The sequence below is a fragment of the Tursiops truncatus genome, chromosome 19 (assembly GCF_011762595.2).
Source record: "Tursiops truncatus isolate mTurTru1 chromosome 19, mTurTru1.mat.Y, whole genome shotgun sequence".
Taxonomy (NCBI): Eukaryota; Metazoa; Chordata; class Mammalia; order Artiodactyla; family Delphinidae; genus Tursiops; species Tursiops truncatus.
Genome location: NC_047052.1, coordinates 48,744,540 through 48,768,491, shown reverse-complemented (window position 1 = coordinate 48,768,491; position 23,952 = coordinate 48,744,540). Strand labels below are relative to the sequence as shown.

Genomic DNA, 23,952 nt, shown 5'->3' with positions numbered 1-23,952 from the left:
TCTTAACCACTACGGTCCCCTATCCCTGGATGGTAATAGCAGCAAAGTCTGTCTGCAACAAATTAATGAGACTATGTAAGTAAAGTGCTTCACGTGGGAACAGATTAGAATTTCTTAAATGGGTGATGTTATTATTCAGCAAATGGAGCCCGAGGAGTCTCAGGGAGGGTGCAAGGCAGAGAGGGAGGAGTTCAGGATATTATTCTAGAAGCTCTGGGATCTCAAGGGTTCTGCGGGATGAGGGGTGGGGTCTTGGGGATAGGGGTCTGAATCAGCCCAATCCCATCCCAGCTCTAGCGCTGAGAGCTGCAGTTCTCCGACACACCACACGGGGGCAGAAGATCACCTTCCTATACACGTTTGCCCACCACACTGCGGGATGTACACTGGCTCCCCAGTTCCCAGTATCATCCCCACCCTATTTCCCAGATAGGGAGACTGAGGCTTAAAGAGGGGAGGCTATGACATGGATGAGCCTTAAAAAATCATGCTTAACAAAAGAAGCATACAAAAGACCACTTATTGTATGATTCCGTTTATAGGGAAATCCTTAGTGACAGAAAGTAGATTCAGGGCTGCCAAGGACTGCTAATGGGTTACAAGGATTTCTTTTTGGTGACCGTGTTCTGGAATTAGATACTGGTGATGGTTGTCACAACCTTGTGAATGTACTAAAAACCACTGACTTACACACTTTAATTCACAGGGTGAATTCTATGGCATGTGAATTCTATCTCACTAAAAAAATTAAGTTAAAAAAAGAGGGAGAGATCCAACAGTGGCCACGGCCCATAACAGGCCACTTTGGTTCCAGCTCGGGCCGCCTTCCGATTACCACAGGTCCACACTGATTTGGGGAGGACATAAACTGTTTCTCCCCCTCCCCTCTAGGCCAGCAAACCAGCCCCTTTCCCAGGGCCCATTGCCTGGCAAATCCAATCCTTGAACTGAAGCCTTCAGACCTTGGAATCTTAACCCCTGATCCACTTATCCCAACCTAATGTCTACAGAGCCCTCGCTGGGGCTGGGGGAAAGCAGTGATCCCTGAGCCCAGCCCCTGACCCCAATGTCAACCCTACCTCATCCCAACCCCAGTTTTGCTGAGGCAAGTGATCATTCTCTCAGGCCAAACACCTGGGATGCTATGCCTGAGCCCCCAAAGGGCCACCTAAACCTAAAACACAGCCTTAAAAGTCACCCTAATCCTGCATCTCACCCCATCCAACCTGCAACCCATTCCCAGTCCCAATAGACCTGCCATCTCTATCCCCAACTTCCAGTCCTTAGCTCTGATCTATCCCCATTGGTGCAATCAGTTCACAGATCTTTACTGAGCACCTACTACGTGCCAGGCACGCATCTAGGGATAGCAGATGAACAAGGTAAGCAAAATCTGCTTTGAATTTATATTCCATTGGGACAGTTAGAAAATCTACCAGGGAGACAGAGGGATTTGATCATTTCAGATTATAGAAGGTGCTATAAAGGAACTCGCCAATCAGAGCAATGTCCCCTGGGGAGAGAGAGTACAGGGCTGGCAGAAGTACTTTTGCTGGTCAGGGAATGTCTACTTTGAAGAAAGAGTTCTGGAGCTGAGACCTGGATAACAGGGGTGGGGGTGGGGGGTGTATGGAGACCTGGCGACGGGGTCTTTTAGGCAGAGAGAACCACAATTCCAAAGTCATGGAGACCTGGCGACGGGGGCTTTTAGACAGAGAGAACCACAACTCCAAAGTCATGCCCAGGGTCACCCCCTAAGGGCTCCAATCCCAGCCCTTGGGCCCAGCAGAACCTTCCTTCATGTCTTTACCCCAGAGCAGGGAACACAAGAGAGAGCCTCGGGCTCACATCCAGCATGGGGTGTCTCGGGGGTACCCAGGATGGTGTTGTCACCTTGGGAGGTGTGAAGAGCAGGCGGGGGGGTGGGGTGGGGTGCCAGTTCCGGCCTGGGGGTGGGGGCTGAGGGTGGGAACCTGACTGCGGCCTTGTCCTTCTTCCCAGCCCAACCACAGCCTGGCCGAATAGGGCAGACAGATAACAAGTCCTTCCCGCCCCTGGCCCCAGAGAGGGAGGGGTTTCCTGACAGGAAATTGACCTCCTCTAACCCCCCCCCTCCTCAGATCCAAGCTCTCAGCAGTCCTGGCTAAAGCAGTCTCAGGACAGGACAGCAGCACGGACAGAGGGACACTGACAAGGAGGTGAGTCTGTGGGAGGAGGGGGCAGGATTCACACGCCCCTGGGGCGCTCTGAATTGGGGGCTGGACCAGAATTTGGGAGAACGTGTGCCCTGAAGCCAGGAGAGGCTGGGGGCAAAGAGAAACTCTAGAACCTGACCTCGAGAGGGTGCCAACCAGCAAGAGGGTGGCGGGAGGAGATGGGGGAGCAGGGGAGGGTGCAGGGAAGACTTTGGGGACTCTGACGATCTAGGTTGCCAGGGAGTCACTGAGAGCTTGGAACCGCCAAGGGAGAGGAGAGACAAGATGTCATTGGGTCGGAAGCTCTGAGTTCAGGTGGGAAGGCTGAGGCCAGAGAGGGATGAGGTGGGGTCTTGGAGATGGAGCTGGAACAAGGGTTGGGATGCAGATGGGATGAGGTTGGGAATGAAGGTGTGGATGAGCCTGAAACAGGCTGGGCTGGTGACAGAATTGTTTGGCGGCAAGGTCTGGATTGCGGCTGTACTGGACACAATTTGTAAGGGCAGTTCCCCGATACAGACACAGGCCTGGAGGTGATGACTTCTGCAAACAGGTCGGCTGGCCGGCAGAGGGTTTGGGACTTTGGGGAAAGGCTGGCAGTGAGGAAGAGAAGGAGGAGCCCAGAGAGGGAAGCTCTGGTGGCCAAGACATCCTGCAGCAGCTGGGAGGCTGAGGGCTTGAGGGATGCCTCGGAAGTGAGTCAGGGGCCGGGCACTGGGAGGCAGACGAGGGGGCTGGAGGGGGCAGGATGTCAGTTTGCAGAGGTGGGTGTTGGAGCCAGGAAGGGGAAAGACGTCGGGGCCAGTTTTGGGAAAATGTTGCAGCCAGGTCTGAGGATGTTGGAAATGGTTTGAGGGGGATCCAGTTGAGGGGTGGATATGGGAGCCAGCATGGGAATGTCAAATCTAGCATGGGTGAAAAAAATCCAGTTTGGGTAATGTTGACTTCAACTGGAGGGAAATTGGAGGCCCTTGTTTTGAGGGGGAGGTGGATTGTTTTTGGGGGGGATGATGGAGCCATTCTGGGGATTAGGCATGTGGAGGCCAGTTTGGAAGATGAAAGACGGAGAAATCAGCGTGTGAATAGTGTGTGTATGGGGAGGGGGGCTGGTATCGATTGCCCACAGCCATGGGGGTTCCAGGCAAGGGTTGCCATGGTGACTGCCTCCCTGGAGGATCGGGGACCATGGAGGCTGGAGAGAGGCTGGGACAGTGTTTCTAGAAACAGGAGGCTTGAGAAACAATGGCTAAGGTGTCGAGGGTGAGGTCAGGGAGGAAAGAAGGGGCGTCCCCACCAGGAAAGGAGATGCTCTTGCACATGGCTCAGCCAGCTCAGGGCCCCGGCAGCAGCAGCCTTCCTCCCAGGCCCCCCGTGCACTCCTACACCCACTGCCCCATCTTGACCCTGTCCCTAACCTGCTCAGAACCTATCCCGGTTCAAAACAACCTATGTGTCCAGCCATGGGAGGATGTGCGAACACCCTTAACATGGATCGGTCAGTCATACGGTGGAATAGTGTGCAGCACTTGACTAGTGCCACAGAGACAGGCATGGAAAACCTCACATGTAAAATGTGAGGGAAAAAAAACAAGATGCAGGGGCTTCCCCGGTGGCGCAGTGGTTGAGAGTCCGCCTGCCGATGCAGGGGACGCGGGTTCGTGCCCCGGTCCGGGAAGATCCCACATGCCGCGGAGCGGTTGCGCGTGAGCCATGGCCGCTGAGCCTGCGCGTCCGGAGCCTGTGCTCCGCAACGGGAGAGGCCACGGCAGTGAGAGGCCCGCGTACCGCAAAAAAAAAAAAAAAAAAAAAAAAAAAGCAAGAGGCAGGGGATACATGTAGTATGACAGTATTTATGGAGAGTTCGAAACCACGTAAAACAATGCATTATTTCTGGATACCAGTCTGGGTAGGCAGGCACAGGGTCAAAGTCCGCTTGGACAGCTTTCCTTGGGAGAGGGCTAGAGTGGGTGGGATCAGGGAGGGGCATGGGGGGCTTCCGTGCATTTGCAATGCTTGACTCTTAGTTCCCAGACCAGGGATTGAACCCGCACCCTTGGCAGTGAAAGTGCAGAGTCCTAACTACTGGACCGCCAGGGAATTCCTGCAATGCTTGATTCTTAAAAGAAAAACAAATGAACCCAAAAGAGAAAATGCTTGCATTGGATGCAGCTAATAGGATCGTAAGCACAGGGGTGTTTATTAAATTTATTTTCTATACTTTTCTGAACATTTGGAACCTTTCATCATTCTCAAAAGCGCCCTTCTGTGGCTCCCAGCGCCCTCAGAAGAAAGTCCAAGCCCCTCCTTAACGGTTTTCAAGGCCCTGCGCGGCCTGCTCCTTGCTGAGCTCTCCGTTTTGACTTATCATTCCTCCTCTCCCACAAGGAATGAAGTCCTTGTCTCCTTCCTGTTTAGCACCCACTCATTCCCAGAGTGCCTGCCCTGGGAGCTGGGGACACAGACAGCCCCGCCCCTGTCCTCTTGGGGCTCACAGCCCAGTGGGGGACACAGACCCATCCCCAGACAGTGATGACCCAGAGTGGGAGTTTCAAGGGGGGTGCACCTGACTCAGCCTGGGCATCTGGGAAGAGGCAACACTGGGGCTGGGTCCTGAAGTGTGAATGGAACATGGAGAACAGGCCTCCACGTATAAACAGTGCTGGAACCCAGAGGAGCCTGAGGTAAGGAGGAGGAGAAGGTGCGGTAGTGCTGATGAGGTGTACAGCAGGCAAGCAGGGGGGCCTGAATTTCATCTCGAGGGCACTGGGGAGCCATGGAGGGTTAAGAGAAGGGGGAGGGGCAGGTCTGAGCCTTACCAAGGTCCTCCACGGTAGACTGGAGAACTAGAGGCCGGAGATCAGGGGGGAGGCTGCAGCAGGGAAGCAGGAGGGGGCTTGGACTGGGGCAGGGGCCACGAAGAGGTAGGAGACGGATCTAGGAGAAGGAATGGGCGGGACTCGGGAAGCTTCGAGCTCCATGAGGGCAGGGACTGGGTCTGCCTTGGCCACTGCTGTGTCCTCAGGGCCTGCTCAGGGCTGGGCCCATGTAAATACCTAATCAGTTTGTGTGTGTGTGTGCACGAGTGTGTGTGTGTGTGTGTGTGTGTGTGTGTGTGTGTGTGTATGGGGATGTGTGTACGGGGATGTGTGTGGTCAAATCTACAGAACATAAAATTTACCACACTAACCGCTTTAAAGTGTACAATTCAGTGGCATCTAGTACATTCACAAGGCTGTCAACCATCGCCACTAATTCTAGAACGTCTTCATCCCTCTAAAAGGAAACGCTGTACCAGTTCGGTGGTCACAGCTCAGTCCCCCTCACCCAGTCACTGGAAACAACTGATCTTCTCTCTGTCTCTATGGATTTGTGTATTCTGGGCATTTCCCAGTAAAATGTTTGTTGAAGGAATGAATGGGGTAGGGTAGAGGAGACAGGGGTACTGCCTGGACAGGGGAGACGAAGCAGGTGCCCAACTGTGTGAACAGGACACCTGGGTAGACGGTGGGGTGGGGCCTGGGTCCCCATGCAGTCTCTGCCCTTCGCTGGCTGTGCCACCGTGGGAAAGACCCTTCTGCTCTCCGAGCCTGTTTCCTCATGGAGTAGAAGGGTGCACTAAGATGATGAACAACAACAACAAAAAAGAACAACAACAACAACAAAAAAGATGATGAACACCCCTGGGCAGGAGTAAGGGAAGGGAAGGGAAGGGTCTGGACGCCGATGCTCAGGGGAGAGAACACTGGGTCTGGAATCTGACAGGCCTGGGTTTGAAACCCGAATCACTATGGGACCTTAGGCAAACACTTGTGCTCTTCTGAGCCTCAGTTTCCTCATCTGCAAAATGGGCATAGTGACGTTCCTCTCTTCATGAGATTGTGCAGACTCAAGGGGTAAGTAAGTGCTCAGACCAGTGCTTGGCACACATGCCCCAAAGTGCTGGGTACACAAAGTCATTGTCATCAACACCACCGATGGTCCATTATTTTTTCCCCAGGTCCCCGCCTGTCAAAATGCCCATCCTGAAGAGTCTAGGGCTGGCAGACTCTAAGATGTCCCGGGCGGGGACACTGCCCCTGAGGTCCTCTCGGAACCCCTTTGAGGAAGCTTCAGGGCTGGAAGAAGAGGAGGCTGGGGAACTGGAGGCCCTGCCCAACGGAACATCATGTCGCCGCCGTGCCACCCTGGAGAAGCTGGCAGGCCTGGCCCCCTTCCGGCTGGGCAGAACCCCTGGCCGGCGGGCGGGCAGCCCTGGGGACGGGCAGCCTCGCTCTTTCCTGGGCCGTGTGCTGACACCGGGGATCCGTAGGAGCTCAGCAGACTTTGGCCTCCTGGCCAGGCTTCAGGGGACCCGAGCCCAGGGCGACGAGGAGGCGGCTGGGGAGGCTGCCCGGAGACTGGCCTTCCTGAGACTGGGGCGTGGGCCCAAGCCCCGGCGGGCGTCACTGGCTGAGAGGGTGGTGCCTGCAGGCGAGGCGGCTCCCGAGCCCCCGCCCAAGGTCCCGGAGCCCCCAAAGATAAAGGAGCCGCTGTCAGGTGAGTCGGGAGTCCCGGCCCAGACCTGGGAGAATCACAGTGTCTCCACCCGTGACCCCATCTCCATTCACATCTCCAGCTTCCATCTGCCCACCTCCACGGACATGGCCAGCCCGTCCCCGCTGCGGTCCTAATCTCCATCACCAGCTCCAGCTCAGCCCCGTCTCCACCCCCAGCCCAATCTGTCCCTCTCTCCATCTGCCTTCAACCTTGTCCCCTTGTCCAACAACCACCAAATGACCAACTTCGGTCTCATCTCCTCCAGTCCCCTCCCTGTCCCCCGTTTCAACCCTCTCTCCGTTACTATCCTCAAATTCAACCTCAATCCCGTCTCCTTTCAAAGCTGCCTCTTCCAGCTTCCGGTGCTTTGCTGGCAATCTGTGGCGTTCCTTGCCTTGTAACTGCATCCCCCCCACCTTCCGTCCACACATGGCCTTCTCTCTGTCTTCACATCATCTTCTCCTCTGTGCATGTCTATCTTGGTGTCCAAGTTTCCCTTCTTATAAGGACACCAGTCATAATGGATCAGGGCCCACCCTATGACCTCATTTGAACTTGCTTACCTCTGTAAATTACCTATTTCCAAATAAGATCCCATTCTGAGGTACTGGGGGTTAGGACTTCACATATCTCTTCTTCTTGGGGTGGGGGACAAACACAGTTCCACTCATAACACCACCCCTGTCGTATCCTCAACCCCAATACTAACCCAAACCCCACTGTCTTCCTCAATGCCTTTTTGATTTCCAGCTATACTTATTCCAACCCCATCAGCCATCGCCACCTGAGGCACATCGCATGCTTATTCCCAATCCATCCCTTTCGCCAAATGCCATCTTTTTTTTTTTTTTTTTTGCGGTACGCGGGCATCTCATTGCTGTGGCCTCTCCTGTTGCGGAGCACAGGCTCCGGACGCGCAGGCTCAGCGGCCATGGCTCACAGGCCCAGCCGCTGGGCGGCATGTGGGATCTTCCGGGACCGAGCAACGAACCCGCATCCCCTGCATCGGCAGGCGGACTCGCAACCACTGCGCCACCAGGGAAGCCCCAAATGCCATCTTTAACCTCACTGCTATGCCCAACACCGTGACAAACGCCAACTGGTCCAGTCCCATGCCATAGCTCATTCCTCTACTCTCACCCCATCCTCAATCCCATCCCTGCGTGCAACTTCAACCCTTTCCCCTCTTCAGTCTCACTCCCACCCCCCAACCCCAGGTCCATCTCAGCATCCCCCTTCAACCCCATTCACCTCCCCAACTTCCTCATTCAGTCCTAGTCGCACTCCCAGCCCCCATTTTCAACCTTAACTCCAAACTCAACCTCTTAACCCCATCTCCACACCCACCCCGTCTCAATCCTAACCCCCCCCATTTCCAACCTCCAACTTCAACTGTCTGCATTCCTCCCAACCCCAACTCACGTCCAGACTTCTTCAAACTCGCCTCCATCTCTACCTTCTTTCCATCCTCAACTTTCACCTAAACTCATCTCCAAGCCCATCCCTACCCCAAACTCCAGATGACATTCTCAATTCCTTTCCCATCCCCCTCTTCCGATTTCAGCCCCAACCTCACCCTAACCCTAAACTCCCTCATCCTAGCCTCCACCTTCATCCCCATCCGCTTCTCCAGCCCCAGCCCTGCCCAATCCCCACCTTCCTTCAACCCTGTCCCCCACCCTGCCTCTATCCCTCCACCCCCATCCCCACTCCTACCCTCCCCCCATGGACAGCCCTCGCTGCCGCATCACTGGAGAGCCCTTCCTTCAACCTGATGCCTGATGCCCTCCACATCCTGCGCCAGAAGCTATTTCAGCCCCTGCTCCCTAGGGACTGGGAGGGCACCACAGGGAGGTGAGAAGGGAGTGACTCAAGCCCCCGCCTTCTGGAAACAGATGGGCAGAAATAGCACTGGCCAGGAAACAGTTTCTCTGCCAGGGAGGAAGTGGAGGGGGCTGGAGGTGTCGGGGGTAACCCTGGGCCACTGGGACCCTCTGCGTTCACTCAGAGGCCTCCCGAGCCCATGATTCCCCTCTCCTGGGGGAGTGTGAAATCATCGGAGAGCCAGGTCACCCCCATAGTTGTCCCCACCCCCGAAAGACCCATCTCTGGTCTTTATACCCTCTTCCCACCTCCATGCCCCCACCCTGCCCCCCAGTCCACTGGCTCTCTCCATCCCTCTCCCCCTTCCCTGGCTCCGACTGTCCTCCCTTGGCCGCCCCACTTCCTCTGATGCCTTTTTTTTGACCCTGATGCCCTTTTTCTATCCCATCCGCCCTCAACTCCCCTAACTCCTCCCCACAGCCTCACCTACCCCCTGATACTCTCTTCGTAGCCCTGACCCCTTAGCCCAAGCCCTAAGCCTTTCCTTCTCCCTCATTCCCTTAACCCCACTTCCTCTGACTCGTCCTCTCATCTTACCCTCTTCCGAATCAGACACCCTTTCATCTTTGACCTCCTTATATCCAGACGCCTTCTCCCATCGCCAAACCCCCTCCTCCCTTCCCTGACCGCCTCCCGTCCCCTCCCCCTTGCCCCCTCCTCCCTCTCCGCCCCCTCCCTTCTCCTAGGCCCCTCACCTGACAGCCTTCTCTCTTCCCCTTCTCCTGAGATGCCCCCACATCCCTCTCTGCCCCCCACCTCTCCCCTCCCCCGACCCTCTTCCCCTCGCCTTCTCCCCGCCGTCCGCCCGGTTTCCCAGCCCCTGAGCTCCCGCTTTGCGCCCACAGTGCTGGAGATCCTGAGCTTGATTCAGCAGCGCGAGCTCGCACGGGCCGACGAGCACATCTTGGAGCTGGAGGCCGAAGAGCTGGCGTCGTCGGGGGGCGGCGCGCCCGGGCCGCCCAAGGCCGAGGGCGCGGGCGGGGGCCGCCGGGCCCGGGACGTGGCTCTGCTGTACGAGGCCCTGCAGCGCGAGCTGTGGGCGCTGGTGCGCGAGACGCTGGCGGGCCCCGGGCCGGGCGCAGGCGCCGGGCCGGGCGCCGTGGCGCAGCTGGGTCAGGTGCTGGTGCAGGAGGAGGCGGCGGACGGGCGCCGGGGACCCGAGGCGGCCCGCAAGCTGCGCGCCCGCTGGGCGGAGGCGGTGGCGCGTGCGGCCCGGGAGCGCCTGGAGGCTGCGGCGCCAGGGGCGCCCGGGGGCCTGGCCGGGCAGCTGGAGGCGCTGCGGGGGCGGCTGCTGGAGGATATGGGCGTGGTGCGGGGCCGCCTGGCGCCCTCCTACCCCGCCGGCCTGGGCGCCTTTGGCGTCTACCTGCGCGGCTACCACGGCGCGCTGGCCGAGTGGATCGGGGCCGCCGCCCGCCGGAGGCTGCCGCTGGCCGACCGCTACGCGCTGCTGCACTGGCATAACCAGGTGTACCCCAGGTGAGCGGGGGCCTAGGGATCGGCTGCCCCAAGGTAGAGTAGAACCCTCGCTTTCCCCCACTCCCTCCAGCCCCGGCCCCTTCAGAACCTAAGGACCCTCCTGGACCTTCATTCCTAGAACCTTAATATCGTTGACCCTTCCAGGCTCAGCACTGGTGACATTTACAACCCGAGAATCTTAGCGCTCTCCACGCTTCCCGCGCTAGAACCTCAGCAACAGGGATCCTTCTGATCTAGAACCTTACCACCCGCCATCCTTCCGGTCCTAGAATCTTAGCATTGTTGACCCTTCCAGTCCAAGAACCTTTAGAATCATCAACAGTACACTCTTAGAATCTTAGCACTGCCCACCCTTCCAGTCCTAGAAACTTAACACCAGTGACCCTTCTCATCCTAAAATCTTGGCACTGTTGACCCTTGGAATTCTAGAACCCTCACACTGCTTTCGCCTTAGACCCTAGGGCACAAGCGCCGATGACTCTTCCAATCTTAGAACTTTAGAACTGATGACAATTTCAACCCTAGAACGTTGGCGCCAACGAGCCTTCGAATCCTAAATCTTAGCTTCATCCCCCCTTTGGATCCTAGAACTCTGACACTTGTCGGTCCTTCCAGTTTTAGGATGGTAGCACTTTTGGTCCCTTGAGCTCTATAATCTTAGCATCTAGAACCTGAGTACCATTGACCCTCCCAGTCCTAGAATCCTATAACCATCCAGCCTTTGCATCTTAAAACATTTCCATTCTTGTGGCTGGGGGATGGGGTACGGTGATCAGCTATGACTGGGTCCCTACAGGCTCCAGGGAAAAGGGAGTTAGCCACACCCAAACCACACATTGGAGGGTGAGGGAGTGGATGGCCCCTCATCGAAATCAAGATGCTGTCACCAGAAGAATGGGAAGGCAACAGTTAGCAACACTGACCTGTCCAGATCCCATTTGGGAATATATGTTCATGACACTCACATGCCATCCATGAGAGATGGAGGCGGAATAGAGAGCCTGGAATGGTGAGACATGAGTTAAGTCTGATTTGCAGGGAGATGGGGATTCTGACTGAGACGATGCCATGAGCAAAGGCCTGGTGTGTGCAGGGGTGGTGGGGAGGTGTGGGGACAGCGCTGGCACGGCACAGGCCTGGGCATGCAAGAGGGTAGAGGCTGGGAGTGAGGGCTGGAGTGGCGAGGACTCCAAGGCTAGGTGACGACGTAGGGACTAGGGGTGGAGGTGGAAGGGAGCTTCTGTCTGGTGAAGCTCTGGCGGGTGAGACCTTGCGTGCCAGGTCACAGAGCCTGGACTTGACCCCTACGAGTCTTGCCCGGACACCATCCATCAGGGAGCTGACTCAGGGAACTGGAGCCAGGGGAGCAACAATTCCAGAGACTTCCTTTGAGGGATGAGCAAAGCTGGCCCCGAGAGAGGAAGGGAGAGGCCCAGGTCACAAACACACAGGCTGTGAAGGGATGGAGGTGGGAGGGGTTCAGCTCCCCAGCCCCACCTCTCACAGACCCCCCCCCCGTTTCTTACCCCCACCCCCAGAGAGGTCCTAGGTCTGGTGGACATGGTCGCCCTGGAAAATGGGGAGCTGGAGCCCCTTCTGTCCCCTGGCACCGTTCGTGGCTTGGAGGATGAATGTGTCACAGACGTTAAGGTACCTGGAACTTGGCTTTGCTGATCAGGGAGCCGGAGGCGCTCTGCAGAGGGAGGGGGGGGTCACACTGAGCTTGGGGGCCTCTCTCCGCCCCCTTTCGCTATCTCCATCTCCCCTTGCCCTTTGTGGACTTCCGAGTTCCGTCCAACAGACATAGAAATGTAAGCCCATACTGATCACTTCTGTCTTATGTTCAGTGTATCTAAAGCAGTCGGCCGGGCGTGGAGACACTCAGTAAAGGTTCAATACATTCAGACACTTCAAATCTTACAGCCAGAGAGAGTCAGTCACAGAACCTCAGCTCGCAGACTCAAAGACTCACAGAAGGAGGGCATCAAAGCATCTCTGCATATAAGCAGGGCTGACAGCAAACATGGTTAATAGCTGGCCGGGCACAGGCACCGCTGAGCAGGATGGTCCAAGCTGTAAACAGCCATCCCAGCCACAGGAGTGTTTCTGGTCTAAAAGCCAGTCCTGCCCCAGCCACAGAAATCAGTATCTTTGCAACTTGAGAGCTTTGAATCTCAGGACCGAACAAGTCTACGTTCTCAGACTCACTGAATTGAAGACAACAGGACCAGAGAATCAAGAGATGTGTAAACCTTAGAATCCTAGACACTTGGAATTCTTGAATCACAGAATTTGGAAGTCGTGAAAGAATTGTCTTGCAGACCTGAGAGCAGAGTCTTAGAATCATCAGATTATGAGAGGATAAGCCCTTAAACCCTGTGGCTATTAGACGGAGGAGGCTTAAAACCACAGACTCAGTATCAAATGCCAAATTGTAGACTTAGGAATGGAAGGGGCTGGGGAAGTTTTCTGGTCCAGGCTCTCTCCCCAGCGTTACCTTGATGAGCTCATAGGTAGAATCCAGAGCTGCAGGGGGGCTAAGGGGCAGGCGGGGAAGAGGGGGGAATCGTGGTGTGAGAAAGGGAGGGAGAGGCTCCCAGGGACTCTGACTCCTGCCTCTGCCCCCACTTCCCCACTCCAGGCTCAGACACGGGCAGCCCTGCTTCGAGTGCTGCAGGAGGACGCGGGGCACTGGGCAGGTGCGGAGGACCGGTCCAGCAACCTGGCACAGGATGTGTGTGAGGTAGGGGGCGGGGAAGAGGAAGGACAATCAGCTGGATGGTGACCAGTGGGAAAGTGGGACCTCGCCTCCTCATCACTTCTCATCCCCCTGGACCACGCAGCTGCTGGAAGAGCACACAGAGCGAGCGCCCCGCATCAGCCAGGAGTTTGGGGAGCGGATGGCCCACTGCTGCTTGGGGGGGCTGGCAGAATTCCTGCAGAGGTATGGAGGGCTGGGGGGAAGGGCGCAGGGCTGGGGTGGCGGTGGGGCATCTGGACCCGGGAGCCAGCAGAGAGAGGAGAGCTGAAAGTGACTCCAGTCAGGATGGGCAGGGGCGCCTCTGTGGGGATCACAGGCTTTGCTGGGCTGAGTGCCCAGCCAGGGACCCTTATCCAGCGCTGCTCCATCGGTCTACCGTCCTCCCTTTCTCCTCTCACCAGCTTCCAGCAGCGCGTGGAACGATTCCATGAGAACCCAGGAGTCCGGGAGCTGCTACCCGACACCTATATCAGCAGGACCATCTCCCTGGTCAATTGTGGGCCCCCCCTGAGGTGAGAGCACCCACAGTGTGTGGGCGAGAAGGCCAGTCCTGGGTGACAAGCTGAACTGGGGTGCCTGGATCCTGGGTGGGGATCGCAGAGCTAGCCCCGAGAGGCATATCCAGGGGACCTTAGAAGCATAAAACCTGGAAGTCCTAGAAAGAACCATAGCATCACAGAGCACTAGAATTATAGAGTAATCAGAACCTGGGAGTGTTAGAATTACAGGAACCTAGAAGCCAGACTCCAGGGATTACATTTTTTTAAACATTTTTTTCTTATAATACTTTCCTCGTATAGTTGATTTAGCATGTTGTGTTGATTTCTGCTGTACAGCAAAGCGATTCAGTTATATTACTTTACCTTTTTATTAACTTATTTTTACTTGAATTTTTAAAATTAGGAATGCATTCAAGATACAATAAGGCACGCAGTGAAAAGCCTCCCCCCCCCCACTCCTTCCCTCCAGTTATCGCTAATGCCTCACATATCTTTCCAGGGGTATTTGATACATTTACCAGTAAATATGTGTAAATAAGTGTATATATGCATAGACACACTTCATGCATATGCATAGATAGCCATGCATATGCATATTTCATAATATACAAGTAAATCTATTACTTTTCCTTTAAAAAAATACAAATGGTAGAATATTGAACACACTCTGTCCTTTTCCACTTAACACCTTGGAAATCTTTCTGTTAGTGCCTGAAGAGTTCCCACCAGCTTCTTTTATATCTTTTATACCTGAACTGTCTTCCACCGCTTGGACGTGCCGTCATTCATTTCATCTGTCCCCAGTGGATGGACAGTTGCCTCCACTCTTTTGTAGAGAAAAACCTGGCACATCTGTCAACTCCCACAAGTGTGGGGACCAGGGATACATTCTCAGAAGGGGATCTGCTGGGATGTGGGCAGAAAGTGCCCAGTTGCCCTCTCAACCAAGTTATTCTCCTTTCAGTGATGGAGAGGGTCATCAACTGTTACAATGACAGAAAATGAGAAGGGTCGAATTTTAGAATTACAGCCCTTTAGAAGCACAGACTTTTAGGATGGAAGCATCCCCACTCTCACCCAGAAAGTAGCGAGAGAAATAGACCCCTTCCTCTCCACTCCATCCCCCAGACTCCCAGCCATTCCACAGAGCCCCCCAACCCCCAACCCTCCAGACATCCCCTGATACTTCTCAGCCCCCAGGCCCCCCCAGAGCCCCTGACTTCCCCCAGCTCCCCATCTGACCTGTCGCCCCCCTGCCCCACAAAATAGGGTCCGTCTCATGGGAGACAGGTCCAGGCAGTTGGGCTGAGATGTTGAGGCTCCTTGACTTTTGGTTCCACTGATCCCCACAGGGCTCTGGCGGAGCGCCTGGCCCGGGTGGGACCCCCTGAGAGTGAGCCGGCCCGGGAAGCTGCAGCCAGCGCTCTGGACCGAGTGACCCGACTCTGCCACCGCATCCTGACCGACCTGCTGTTCCAGGAGCTGCAGGTGAGAGAGGCAGTGGGCTGGGTGGGGCCGGGGCCAGGACAGGGGAGTGCCCCCGCCCCATCCTGCAGTTCCTTTCAGCCCATGACTCAGTGTTCGGGAAGCAGAGGGGGTGGGGGGGTGATGGCCATGTCTGGGCCGTTTAGGGGGACGGGGGGGCGCAGGAAGGAAGAGGTGGGAGGATATGGTCAGGGGGAGGATAGAGAGCGATCAGCATGAAGGGGCCTAGGGGACTGGGTGGAACCCCTCCTCACTGAGGTCCTCCAAATCCCTGCCCAGCCTAGGGCCTCATTCACTCATCCCTGGGGTCCTGCACATGCCCAGAGGTGGGTGAGAGCGGGGTGAGGAGCTGGTGGGAGTACCCGGGAATGGAACTGAGAGGTGTGCATGTCCCTGGTTGTGATTCGTGCCAGTCCACATTGTACGTCGGGTTGTGTCCCACCTCTGCTTAGAACCCTCCATGGCTCCCAGCTCACTTAGGGCAAAAGCCAAAGTCCTCCCTGTGGCCCCCGAGGCCCACATGGTCTGCCCTTTCCCTCTCTGACCTCATCCCCTCCCACTTTCCTCCTTGCCCCTCACTTCTCCTTAACGCGTCAGACACATTCCAACCTCAGTACCTCTGCACCTGTTCCCTCTGCCTGGACTACTCTTCCCTCAATAGCCACAAAGCTCCCTCTCTCACCTCTTTCAAGTTTTGACTCAAATGTCACCTTCTTAGAAGGACCTCCCCTGACTGCCCTGTTTAAAATAGAAGCCCCTGAGATTCCCACATGCCCCCCCCCCCGCCACTCTATTTGTCTCCAAAGCACTTATCACCACCTGCCATGCTATATCCTTTGCTTTTTTTTTTTTTTTTTTCCAATCTGTCTCCTCCCATTGGAATGTCAGCTTCTCAAGGGCAAGGATTTGTTGGAATGTTTCTAAAATAACTTTTCTATTATGGAAAATTTCAAACATACACAAAAGTAGGCAGAATGACAGAATGACCTCTCGTGGACCAGCTCCAGCAAGTATCAACTCCACTTCTCCCCCCACCTCCCCTGCCCACTGGATTCTTTTCAAGCACATCTTTGGCATCCTATCGTCATCCATCAGCACTTTAGCCTGTATCTCCGAAAGATAAGGAACCCAGCCTTTGTAAACAAATGTAACCGCAATGCCATTTTCCTACCTAACAGATGGAACGATCATTCCTTAATATCGTCAAATATCAGATCAGAATTCAGAGGCCCCCAAGTGCTTATAATTATCCAGCACTTGGAGTTTTGTTTATCTCCTTTTGTGTTGTGTCCCCAAGCGTTCTCTAATGTATCCCCCGTGATCCACCCAGGGCTGGGCCACAGGCAGGGTTCAGAGAGTGTTTGTTGAATGACTAAATGGACAAGCATGGGAATGAAAGTGAGTGTTGGGGGGAAGGGGGTACAGTCTTTGTTCCAGGCCTGGCTGTACGGCTTCCAGGTAGGGGGACTTAGGCAAATGGCTTTCCTCTTGGGGGTCTATGTTTGCTCATCTGGAAAATGGACCCAGGAATTCCAGGCTTCTCAGATGGCTGTGAGGAAGCAAAGGGCTTGTGGCCATAAAGTACTTAGCTTGGGTCCTGGCCCTCGGGTACTGGCCGTTAGGGAACTTCATAAACGTACAGAGTTTATAGCAACAGCAACACGTCCTGAGCTGAGTGCGGTACCAAGAGCGTCAGCTCAGTTGATTCACACCTGCTTTCCAACAAAAGCCCACAGGCCTCAATTCTGGAGGTTCAGAAAATTGGGCTACTATGGGATGAGAAAGCAGGAAGGGGGTGCTGGGCTGAGTGGGATAGGAATCTGCTTCAGACCCCCATGGACACCAACCCCAGAGGTGTCCGGGCACCTCATGCTCCCAGCCTCCATCTGAGGGACAGACCCACTGCCCATCCCACCTCCAGGACCCAGATGCCTCCCTCCCCTCCCTCCACCGGTGGCCACTTACTACATCCTCTGAATCTACCACCTGCATTCTCCTTTCCCCCTCCTCATCCCTTCTCATCCCTTCCCCTCCTTCCAAACCCCCCATTTCTGCCTCAGTCTTGCCCCCTCCCAGCCATCTCGGTGAAGCACAAAGCTGACCCTCTCCCTCCTCTGCTTAGAACCTGCCGTGGATCCCCAGTGCCCTCAAGAGAGATCTGAGGCTCCTCCCAAGCCCAGGAGGCCTGTGTGCCCTGCTCGGTTCACCTGACCAGCCCCATCTCTTCACTGGGCAGTCATACAGGCCCCCCACCCCCGCATCCCCCTGATTAGAAGGGTCCTAGCTTGGTTTAAAGTTCTGCTCTCTCTGTCTTGAAGTTCTTAATACGTTTTGAACAAAGGGTCTCCCATTTTCATTTTTGCATTGGGCCCGTGAATTATACAGATGGTCTTGCCAGCCACACTGACCTTCTTTCCGGTCCTCTGACACGCAAGCCCATCTGAAATCTGAACCTTCTTCACACTGGCTTTTCCCTCGGATTGAGCCACTCCCTCTCCCACCGCTCACTTGGCTAACAGTGACCATCTTCCTGGCCTCAGCTCTGGTGCCCCCTCCTCCAGGAAGCCCTCCTTGACTCTCTATGCTGACTCAGGCTGGGCTTCCTAAACCCCTGGGCTCCCTCTTTCCAGCCGTGGCCACTCTGAATGGTCACTGTCTGGGGAACGGGTCTGTCTCCTCTTCTGGAGGAGAGCTCCAGGAGGTCAGGGCTGGACTGAGAGCCCCAGGAGGTCAGGGCTGGACTGTCTCCGCACTGCTGTGTCCCCAGCACTGCGCAGCCCTGGTTCAGCTCGGAGCAGCGTTTTGGGAACAAATGTTGGATTGATCTATGAAGAAAGAGGGCGGAAGGGAGGCGAACTGTGACCCTCTGCCCACTCTGTCCCACCCAGCCGCACTTCAGCAAGCTGATGCGCAGGAAGTGGCTGAGCAGCTCGGAGGCCCTGGATGGCATCGTGGGCACGCTGGGCGCTAAGGCCCTGGCACTGCGCAGGATGCAAGATGAGCCTTACCAGGTGCATCTGCTTGTGCGGGGGAGGGGCGCAGGGGGGGACCCGGGGCCGGTGGGGGGAGGGTGGGAGAGCAGAGCTAGAGCGCTCAGAGGGGAGAGACCCCTTCTAGGTGGGGAGAAGCGCTCTCAGGGCGAGATACGTGGCGCTCTACCTGTGGTCTGCGCGGAGGGTGCCCGCGGATACCGGGGTGTAGCGCGGCATGCTGGCGGGGTTGGGGCCTCTGGATGGTGGAGCTCCGGAGAAATTGGAGAGAGCTGGGATGGGGCACCCTCTGGGGGCCGGTGGGGGAGGGTCCGCGAGCTGATTAGGAGGAGCAGGACAGGGGTCACCCACTGGGAGCCGGGAGGGCCGCCGGCGGCTGAGGGTGGGCAGGGGTTCCCGTTGGGTGTCCGGAGCGGGAGCGGGCGGGTGGGAAGCGGGGAGGGGGGTCACCGGCGGCTCACACCCCCTCGCGTCTTCCCGGGTCCCCAGGAGCTGGTGGCCGAGCTGCACCGGCGGGCGCTGGTCGAGTACGTGCGGCCCCTGTTCCGCGGTCGCCTGCGCTGCGGCTCCGCGCGGACCCGCAGCCGCGTGGCCGGCAGGCTCCGGGAGGACGCGGCGCAGCTGCAGAGGCTGTTCCGACGGCTGGTCAGTGCGGCCTCGGGGGCGGGGGGCTCCGAAACTACGGAAAACTTTGGCTTCCGGGAATCCCCAGACTCGAGAGCCGGGGGCGGGGGCTTAGAATAAGACCCTCACCCAATTTGCAGCCAATAGTAACACTTTGATCTTCGCCCTCTGAGGGTCAAAATTGCCTTTCTAACTGAAAGAGAGAGCGCTCTGGGCACAAATGAAGAGAAAAATGGTCCCTATGCCTTGTTGTGGGGATTAGATAAGTCCCATTAAAAGGGCTTAGGACCTAAACATTAGCCATTATTATGAGCACAGATAGTCGCTAAATGCAAGAGAAACTCAGAACCTTAGCGTTCTCAAATCCAAGCATTTAAAAGTCAGCAAATCTTATTTGTACCCAGTTGTAATGAGCTGGACGGGAAGGGTCTCACTCAGCCGCTATTCCAGGAGTTTCTAACCTAGAGTCCTTGGAATTTTCTTTTTAATTTTGGGGGAGATAACTGTGGAGTCACATGCAGTTATAAGAAAGAATGCAGAGAGATCGCTGGCATACCTTATGCAGTTTCCCCCAACGGTAACATTTTGCAAATTTAGAATAGGTTTTGAGGGGTGTCCCCGAGCCCCAAATTTGCTGCAAAACTGGGAGTAGGTTATATTATGGATTTTTCTTCAAATTTCCAAAGGTTCCAGATAACCTCTGACTGCAGTCTGCCCTCTGCCCGGTTTTACGGACGAGAAAACTGCCAGGCGAGGCGAGGCCTTGGGAGGCTGTGGTTTCGAGGGGGTGGGTGTTGAGTGTGAGCCCGGGGTCTTCCCATGCAGGAATCCCAGGCCTCGTGGCTGGACGCCGTGGTGCCCCGTTTGGCCGAAGTTCTGCATCTGGAAGACACGCCCAGCATCCAGATGGAGGTGGGGATGCTGGTGCGGGACTACCCAGACATCAGGTGAGATCCCCACCCCCACGCCGGCTTGGTTCCTTTTTGCCCGCGCGGCCGCCAGGCCGAGGTCTCCCGGAGAGCCTTGGCATCCGTCCCTGCGTTTCCTGCCCCTTGGGCGAGGGAGGGAGGCGGCGAGCGTGTCTGACGGCCGTTTCCTGCTGGAACCAGGGCATTATTAATACGATTTCCCTCCTTCTCTTGCCGCCGCCGCCGTCGCTGCCGCCGCCGCCGCCGCCACCAGGGCTCGCAAACAAACAAGCAGTCACAGGAAGCCCAGGGCAGGGGGGCGCGGGGCCGCCCGGCGGCAGGAAGGGCCGGCCCAGCTGGGGAGCCGCGGGGGACACGGGGACACGCACGGGCACACGGGCGCACACGCACTGGGACAGTGGCAGGCGCCGTTCAGATCCTGATGGACCATTTCCTTTCTCTGTGATCCTCTCTGAGCCCCAGTTTCCTCTTCTGATCCATGGGGACAATAATACTCTTTTCATAGGGTTATTGGGGGCTGATTAATCATCGTCCGTGGTGACAGCAGTACCAATACCAATTCTTGCTTATTGAGTTCTTATGTCAGACCTCAGAAAGCATCTTACCTACCCACTCTGTTACTTTATTTGTTTATTTATTTATTGTAGGCAGTATTTGAGCATTTTATTTTATTTTTTAGTTTTTGGCCGCAAGGCTGCGGCATGTAAGAGTTATTTTAGAAGATAAGCTATTCGAGAAAATCTTTGCACGTCAAAGGCAGCACTGTTCTGTGCCTAGCACCGTCCGAGGCAGGTGGAAATTAAGTAGCTGACCCCAGTGTCACAGCTAGCCGGCAGCGAAGTGGGGACTTGAGCCCAGGCAGCAGGCTCTGAAGCTGGTACACCTGACCACCACACAACACTGCCACCTGCATAAGGTGGCGGCAGTCCTGCGATGCTAGTCGGGCAGACATTCTGTATGCAGAGAGACAATCCCCCAGGACCCAGGAGTGAGGCATCAGCTGGGTTGAAGTGGAGGACGTGGGGCTGAAGGTGAGGATTCTGGAACTGATTCAGGATGGGCGGTTCTGCTTCTCAGGTGTGGGGCTTATGTCCTTGGGAAAGCACAGAGCCCTGGAGTCGCATGGGGGCCAGGGTCCCGGCATTCCTGCTGGGTTGGGGTTTCTGAACTTGAATCTGAACTTGGATATGCAGCCGAGTTCGAAAGGTCTCAAGCTGGGCTGGGAGGAGGGGTTCCAAAGCTGAGTTTGGGGGCTGTGTTTTGCATCTCTGTTGAGCTGGAAGGTTCTTGAGCCCCATTTTGGATGAGTGTTTTGGAGCTGTGGGGATTCCAAACTTGGGATGCAGGAGGGTGAAGAGACTGAGCTGGATTGAAGGGGGTGGTGAAGACCCCAGAACTCTGAGATGAAAGTTCTGGAAATGAACGTTGGGTGCAGGATCTTGAGTTGAAATATGATGGTGGTTCTGGAGTTGAGTTTTGGATCCGGGATCTGGAGCTGAGATTGGGGTGAAGGGACGTTTCCATTGTGTTGGATTTAGGGGCGAGGGTTGTGGAACAGAGCCAGCTTTGAGCACAAAGTTTCTGGTTGGAGTGAGGGTCCCCAAGGTGAATTTTAAGTTCTGGGGGAGAATTTTAGTTGAGAACAATTCCAGGAAGGGGTTAGAGGTGAAGTGAGTGTTCCAAGGCTGAATTTGGATGAGGGCTCTGGAACAGCAGTGGTGAAGACTCCAGACCTGGCGTTGGGGTGAGGTGAGGGTTAGGGTACGGCTGTGGGTGAGCACTTCCGGGCTGGATTTGAGTGATGCCGTGGGGCTGTTTGAGATGAAAGTGAAAATGAGGTTAAGGGTTGCTATAGAGTCCAGAGCTTAAACAGGTGCAAGGGTACCAGAATGGAAATTCAGGAGCTGTCTGAGCCAAGTTGGGGGTGAAGATGGAAGGTTATTTTAACCAGGAGCTGAGATGCGGCAAGAAGGAATATCCTTGTGCTGGGTTGGGAGGTGACAGTTCTGGAATCCACTGTGAATAGGAGGATTTGGAAGTGTTTGGAAGGGAAGCTCTGGAGGGGGGCTGGTATGAAGGGGGGGATCTAGGGGTGCTGGTGGGAGGGCGGGATCTCGGGGGGACTGGTATGGAGGGGGAATCCAGAGAGAGCAAAGGGGCTCCAGAGCTAAGGCAGGTTCTGGAACAGACGGCCGGGTGGGGCCCACAGGTGGGCTGGGAGTGTATCTGGAGGACCCCGTGCACCTGTCCCCTCCTCTACCCCCAGGCGGAAGCACGTGGCAGCCCTCCTGGACATCCGTGGCCTGCACCACACAGTCGCCCGCCACGAGATCCTGGCGGTGGCCCGGGACTTGGAACTCTCTGAGGGGGGAACCTTGTCGCCCCCCCGGGACCGTGCCTTCTTTGCAGACATCCCCGTGCCCCGGCCGCCTTTCTGCCTCAGCCTCCCTCTCTTCCTGGGCCGCCTCTCCCTCTCCCGGCTGGCCTGCCTGCCCTGGCCTCGGCCTCCATCTCCATCTCCATCACGGCCCCGGGCCCAACACTGAGACTCTCCCGGCTCCACCTCAGTGCCCCCCCCATCTCTGCTGCTGACAGACCGTCCTCCTGACTCCCTGTCTGGGGCCACAGAGCCCTGGGCTGGAAAGATCACTAGAGGTCTCCTCACCTACCCCCAAACTCCCTGTACAGAAGGGAAAGTGGCCAGAAGGAGCAAGGACTTTCCCGAGGCCATGAAGCCCGTTCCCAGCACCACCTCCCCAGCCCCGTGAGTGGTGGGTGGTGTTTTGGAAGGCTCTACAGAAATATCCCAGGCCCCCCCTTTCCCCTCACCTCAAGGTCTGGCCTCAATCCAATGTATTAAGGAACGTAGGATACTTAGAATAAAGAGGTTTCTATTTAACACAAGGAAGGGCTGAGTCCCCAGTGTGTGGGGGGGAGGAAGGACCCGGGGCAGGGACCAGGGCCAAGGGCTTCTCACACGCCCAAGGCCGGGCTAGGGTCCAACTCTTGGGCAGGGCAGTGGTGGCTGAGGCAGGCCCTGCAATGCAGGAGCAGCCGGGCCGCCCTGTTTACACCAAGTTCCCGAGGCTGCGTGACTCCACAGCAGGCCCTTGGCCTCTCTGAGCCAGCGTCCCTCATTTTGTCAACCCCAAAGTGCCTTCTTTCCTGGGCCTAGTGGTTCCACCTTGGCAAGCCCCCCCCCGCCCCCCTCATCCTTAGCCGGGAAACTGTATCCAGAGAGGAAGGAGGTTGGGGGCAGGGCTGGCGGCATCCAGGGCGCCCTCCTGGGTTGACGCAGGAAAATGTCAGGGTGGGAAGAATTCCAGCCTCTCACCCCCAGCCCTGCCGGATCCTGGTCCCCACGGAGCCCTTGAGGTCGCCTCCTCGCTGACCCCTGCCCCTCCCCCCAGCTGGACAGCCTGTGATGGATGCTTCCTGGCGTGGCTTTTTTTTTTTTTTTCCTGCGAAGTCGGAAGGAGGAGGCAGCCAGGGGTCAGCGTGGAAGCTGCGGTTGGAAACCTCACGCACATTTGAACTCACGTTTGAAGGTGGGGACTCGGGACTCTTGGAGCCCCAGGGCTGTGTGACGCCGGATAGGAAGCTGACCCTCTCTGGGCTGAGGTGCCCGTTCCTCTCTGAGGAACTGCTTAACCTCTCTTTGCCCAAGACAAAGTGAGATGCCCAGAGGATATATGCACCTCACTCGACGTCCTAAAATGACACTTTCAATGGCATTGATATACAAGAGAGGAGTTGAGGAATGAACATTTTGTACGTATTTAATTAAAGATGTATTCACCTTGGTTTGGCCGGGTTCTTTTCAGATTTGGATGCCCCGCTTAAAAATGCCTGTATTGAAATATAATTTACACAGCAGACAATTCATCCACTTGAAGTGCACAATTCAGTGCAATCACCCCTGCAGTCAATTTTAGAAACTTTTCAGCACCCCCGCGAAGAAACCCTGCACCCCTTAACCATCAACCCAACCCCTCTATGCCTCTCAGGCCCTGGTGACCACTGGCCTACTTTTTCTCTCCGTAGATTTGCCTGTTCTGGACATTTCGTATAAATGGGATCACAGAATACGTGGTCTTGTGTGTGTGTGTGTGTGTGTGTGTGTGTGTGTGTGTGTGTGTGTGTGTGTGTGTGTGTGTTAAGAGCACAACATAAGATCTACCCTCTTAACACATTTCTAAGTGCACAATACAGGAGTGCTAACTACTGGCCCAATGTTGTACAGCAGATCTTTGGACTTCCCCATCCCATCCCATCTGTTCTCTACTTTGACGAATCTGAGTATTTTAATCTTTTATTATTTTTTATTGACGTATATAGTTGATTTACAATGTTGTGTTCATTTCTGCTGCACAGCAAAACACATACATTCTTTTTCATATTCTTTTCCATTACGGTTGATCACAGGATATTGACTAGAGTTCCCTGCGCTCTACGGGAGGACCTTGCTGTTTATCTGTTTTATATAGTAGTTTGTACCTGCGAACCCCAAACTCCCAATCCATCCCTCCCCCACCCCCAGAGTCTGAGTATTTTGAATACCTCACGTGA

The 23,952-nt window shown here is 55.8% G+C and overlaps 2 protein-coding genes across 10 annotated transcripts in view; one reads left to right on the top strand and one right to left on the bottom strand.

The window, feature by feature from the left end:
- Positions 1-2,055: 2,055 nt before the first annotated feature.
- EXOC3L2 (exocyst complex component 3 like 2) lies at positions 2,056-23,189 on the top strand. Of its 3 annotated transcripts, none has more exons than XM_073796001.1 (12): positions 2,056-2,198; positions 6,193-6,731; positions 9,461-10,094; positions 11,633-11,744; positions 12,736-12,837; positions 12,938-13,038; positions 13,257-13,367; positions 14,708-14,843; positions 17,729-17,851; positions 18,320-18,475; positions 19,280-19,401; positions 22,794-23,189. In XM_073796001.1, exons 2-12 carry the CDS (start codon positions 6,209-6,211, stop codon positions 22,915-22,917), a joined length of 2,244 nt encoding a protein of 747 aa, XP_073652102.1. In that variant the 5' UTR covers positions 2,056-2,198; positions 6,193-6,208; the 3' UTR covers positions 22,918-23,189. The 3 variants fall into 3 exon arrangements, with proteins under 3 accessions (XP_073652102.1, XP_033700339.2, XP_073652101.1); XM_033844448.2 differs by having other exon boundaries at positions 21,650-23,187; XM_073796000.1 differs by lacking the exon at positions 22,794-23,189 and adding an exon at positions 19,637-19,805.
- The window catches only part of LOC101320279 (very-long-chain 3-oxoacyl-CoA reductase-A-like), a 31,674-nt gene continuing 28,178 nt past the window's right edge, over positions 20,457-23,952 (bottom strand). For 3 of the 7 annotated variants that reach the window (XM_073796004.1, XM_073796002.1, XM_073796003.1), the window contains one exon: positions 20,457-21,195. In XM_073796004.1, coding sequence (XP_073652105.1) covers positions 20,457-21,195 — 739 coding nt within the window. Of the gene's footprint in view, positions 21,196-23,146; positions 23,233-23,952 lie in introns of those variants that run through there. The other 4 variants (XM_073796010.1, XM_073796007.1, XM_073796011.1 and 1 more) reach the window with 3 other exon arrangements.

Coding starts and splice junctions, on each gene's coding strand:
- EXOC3L2 (XM_033844448.2), top strand. CDS start 6,209: ATGCCCATCCTGAAGAGTCTAGGGCTGGCAGACTCTAAGATGTCCCGG. Junction 11,745..12,735: donor AATGTGTCACAGACGTTAAG/GTACCTGGAACT, acceptor TCCCCACTCCAG/GCTCAGACACGGGCAGCCCT. Junction 13,368..14,707: donor AATTGTGGGCCCCCCCTGAG/GTGAGAGCACCC, acceptor TGATCCCCACAG/GGCTCTGGCGGAGCGCCTGG.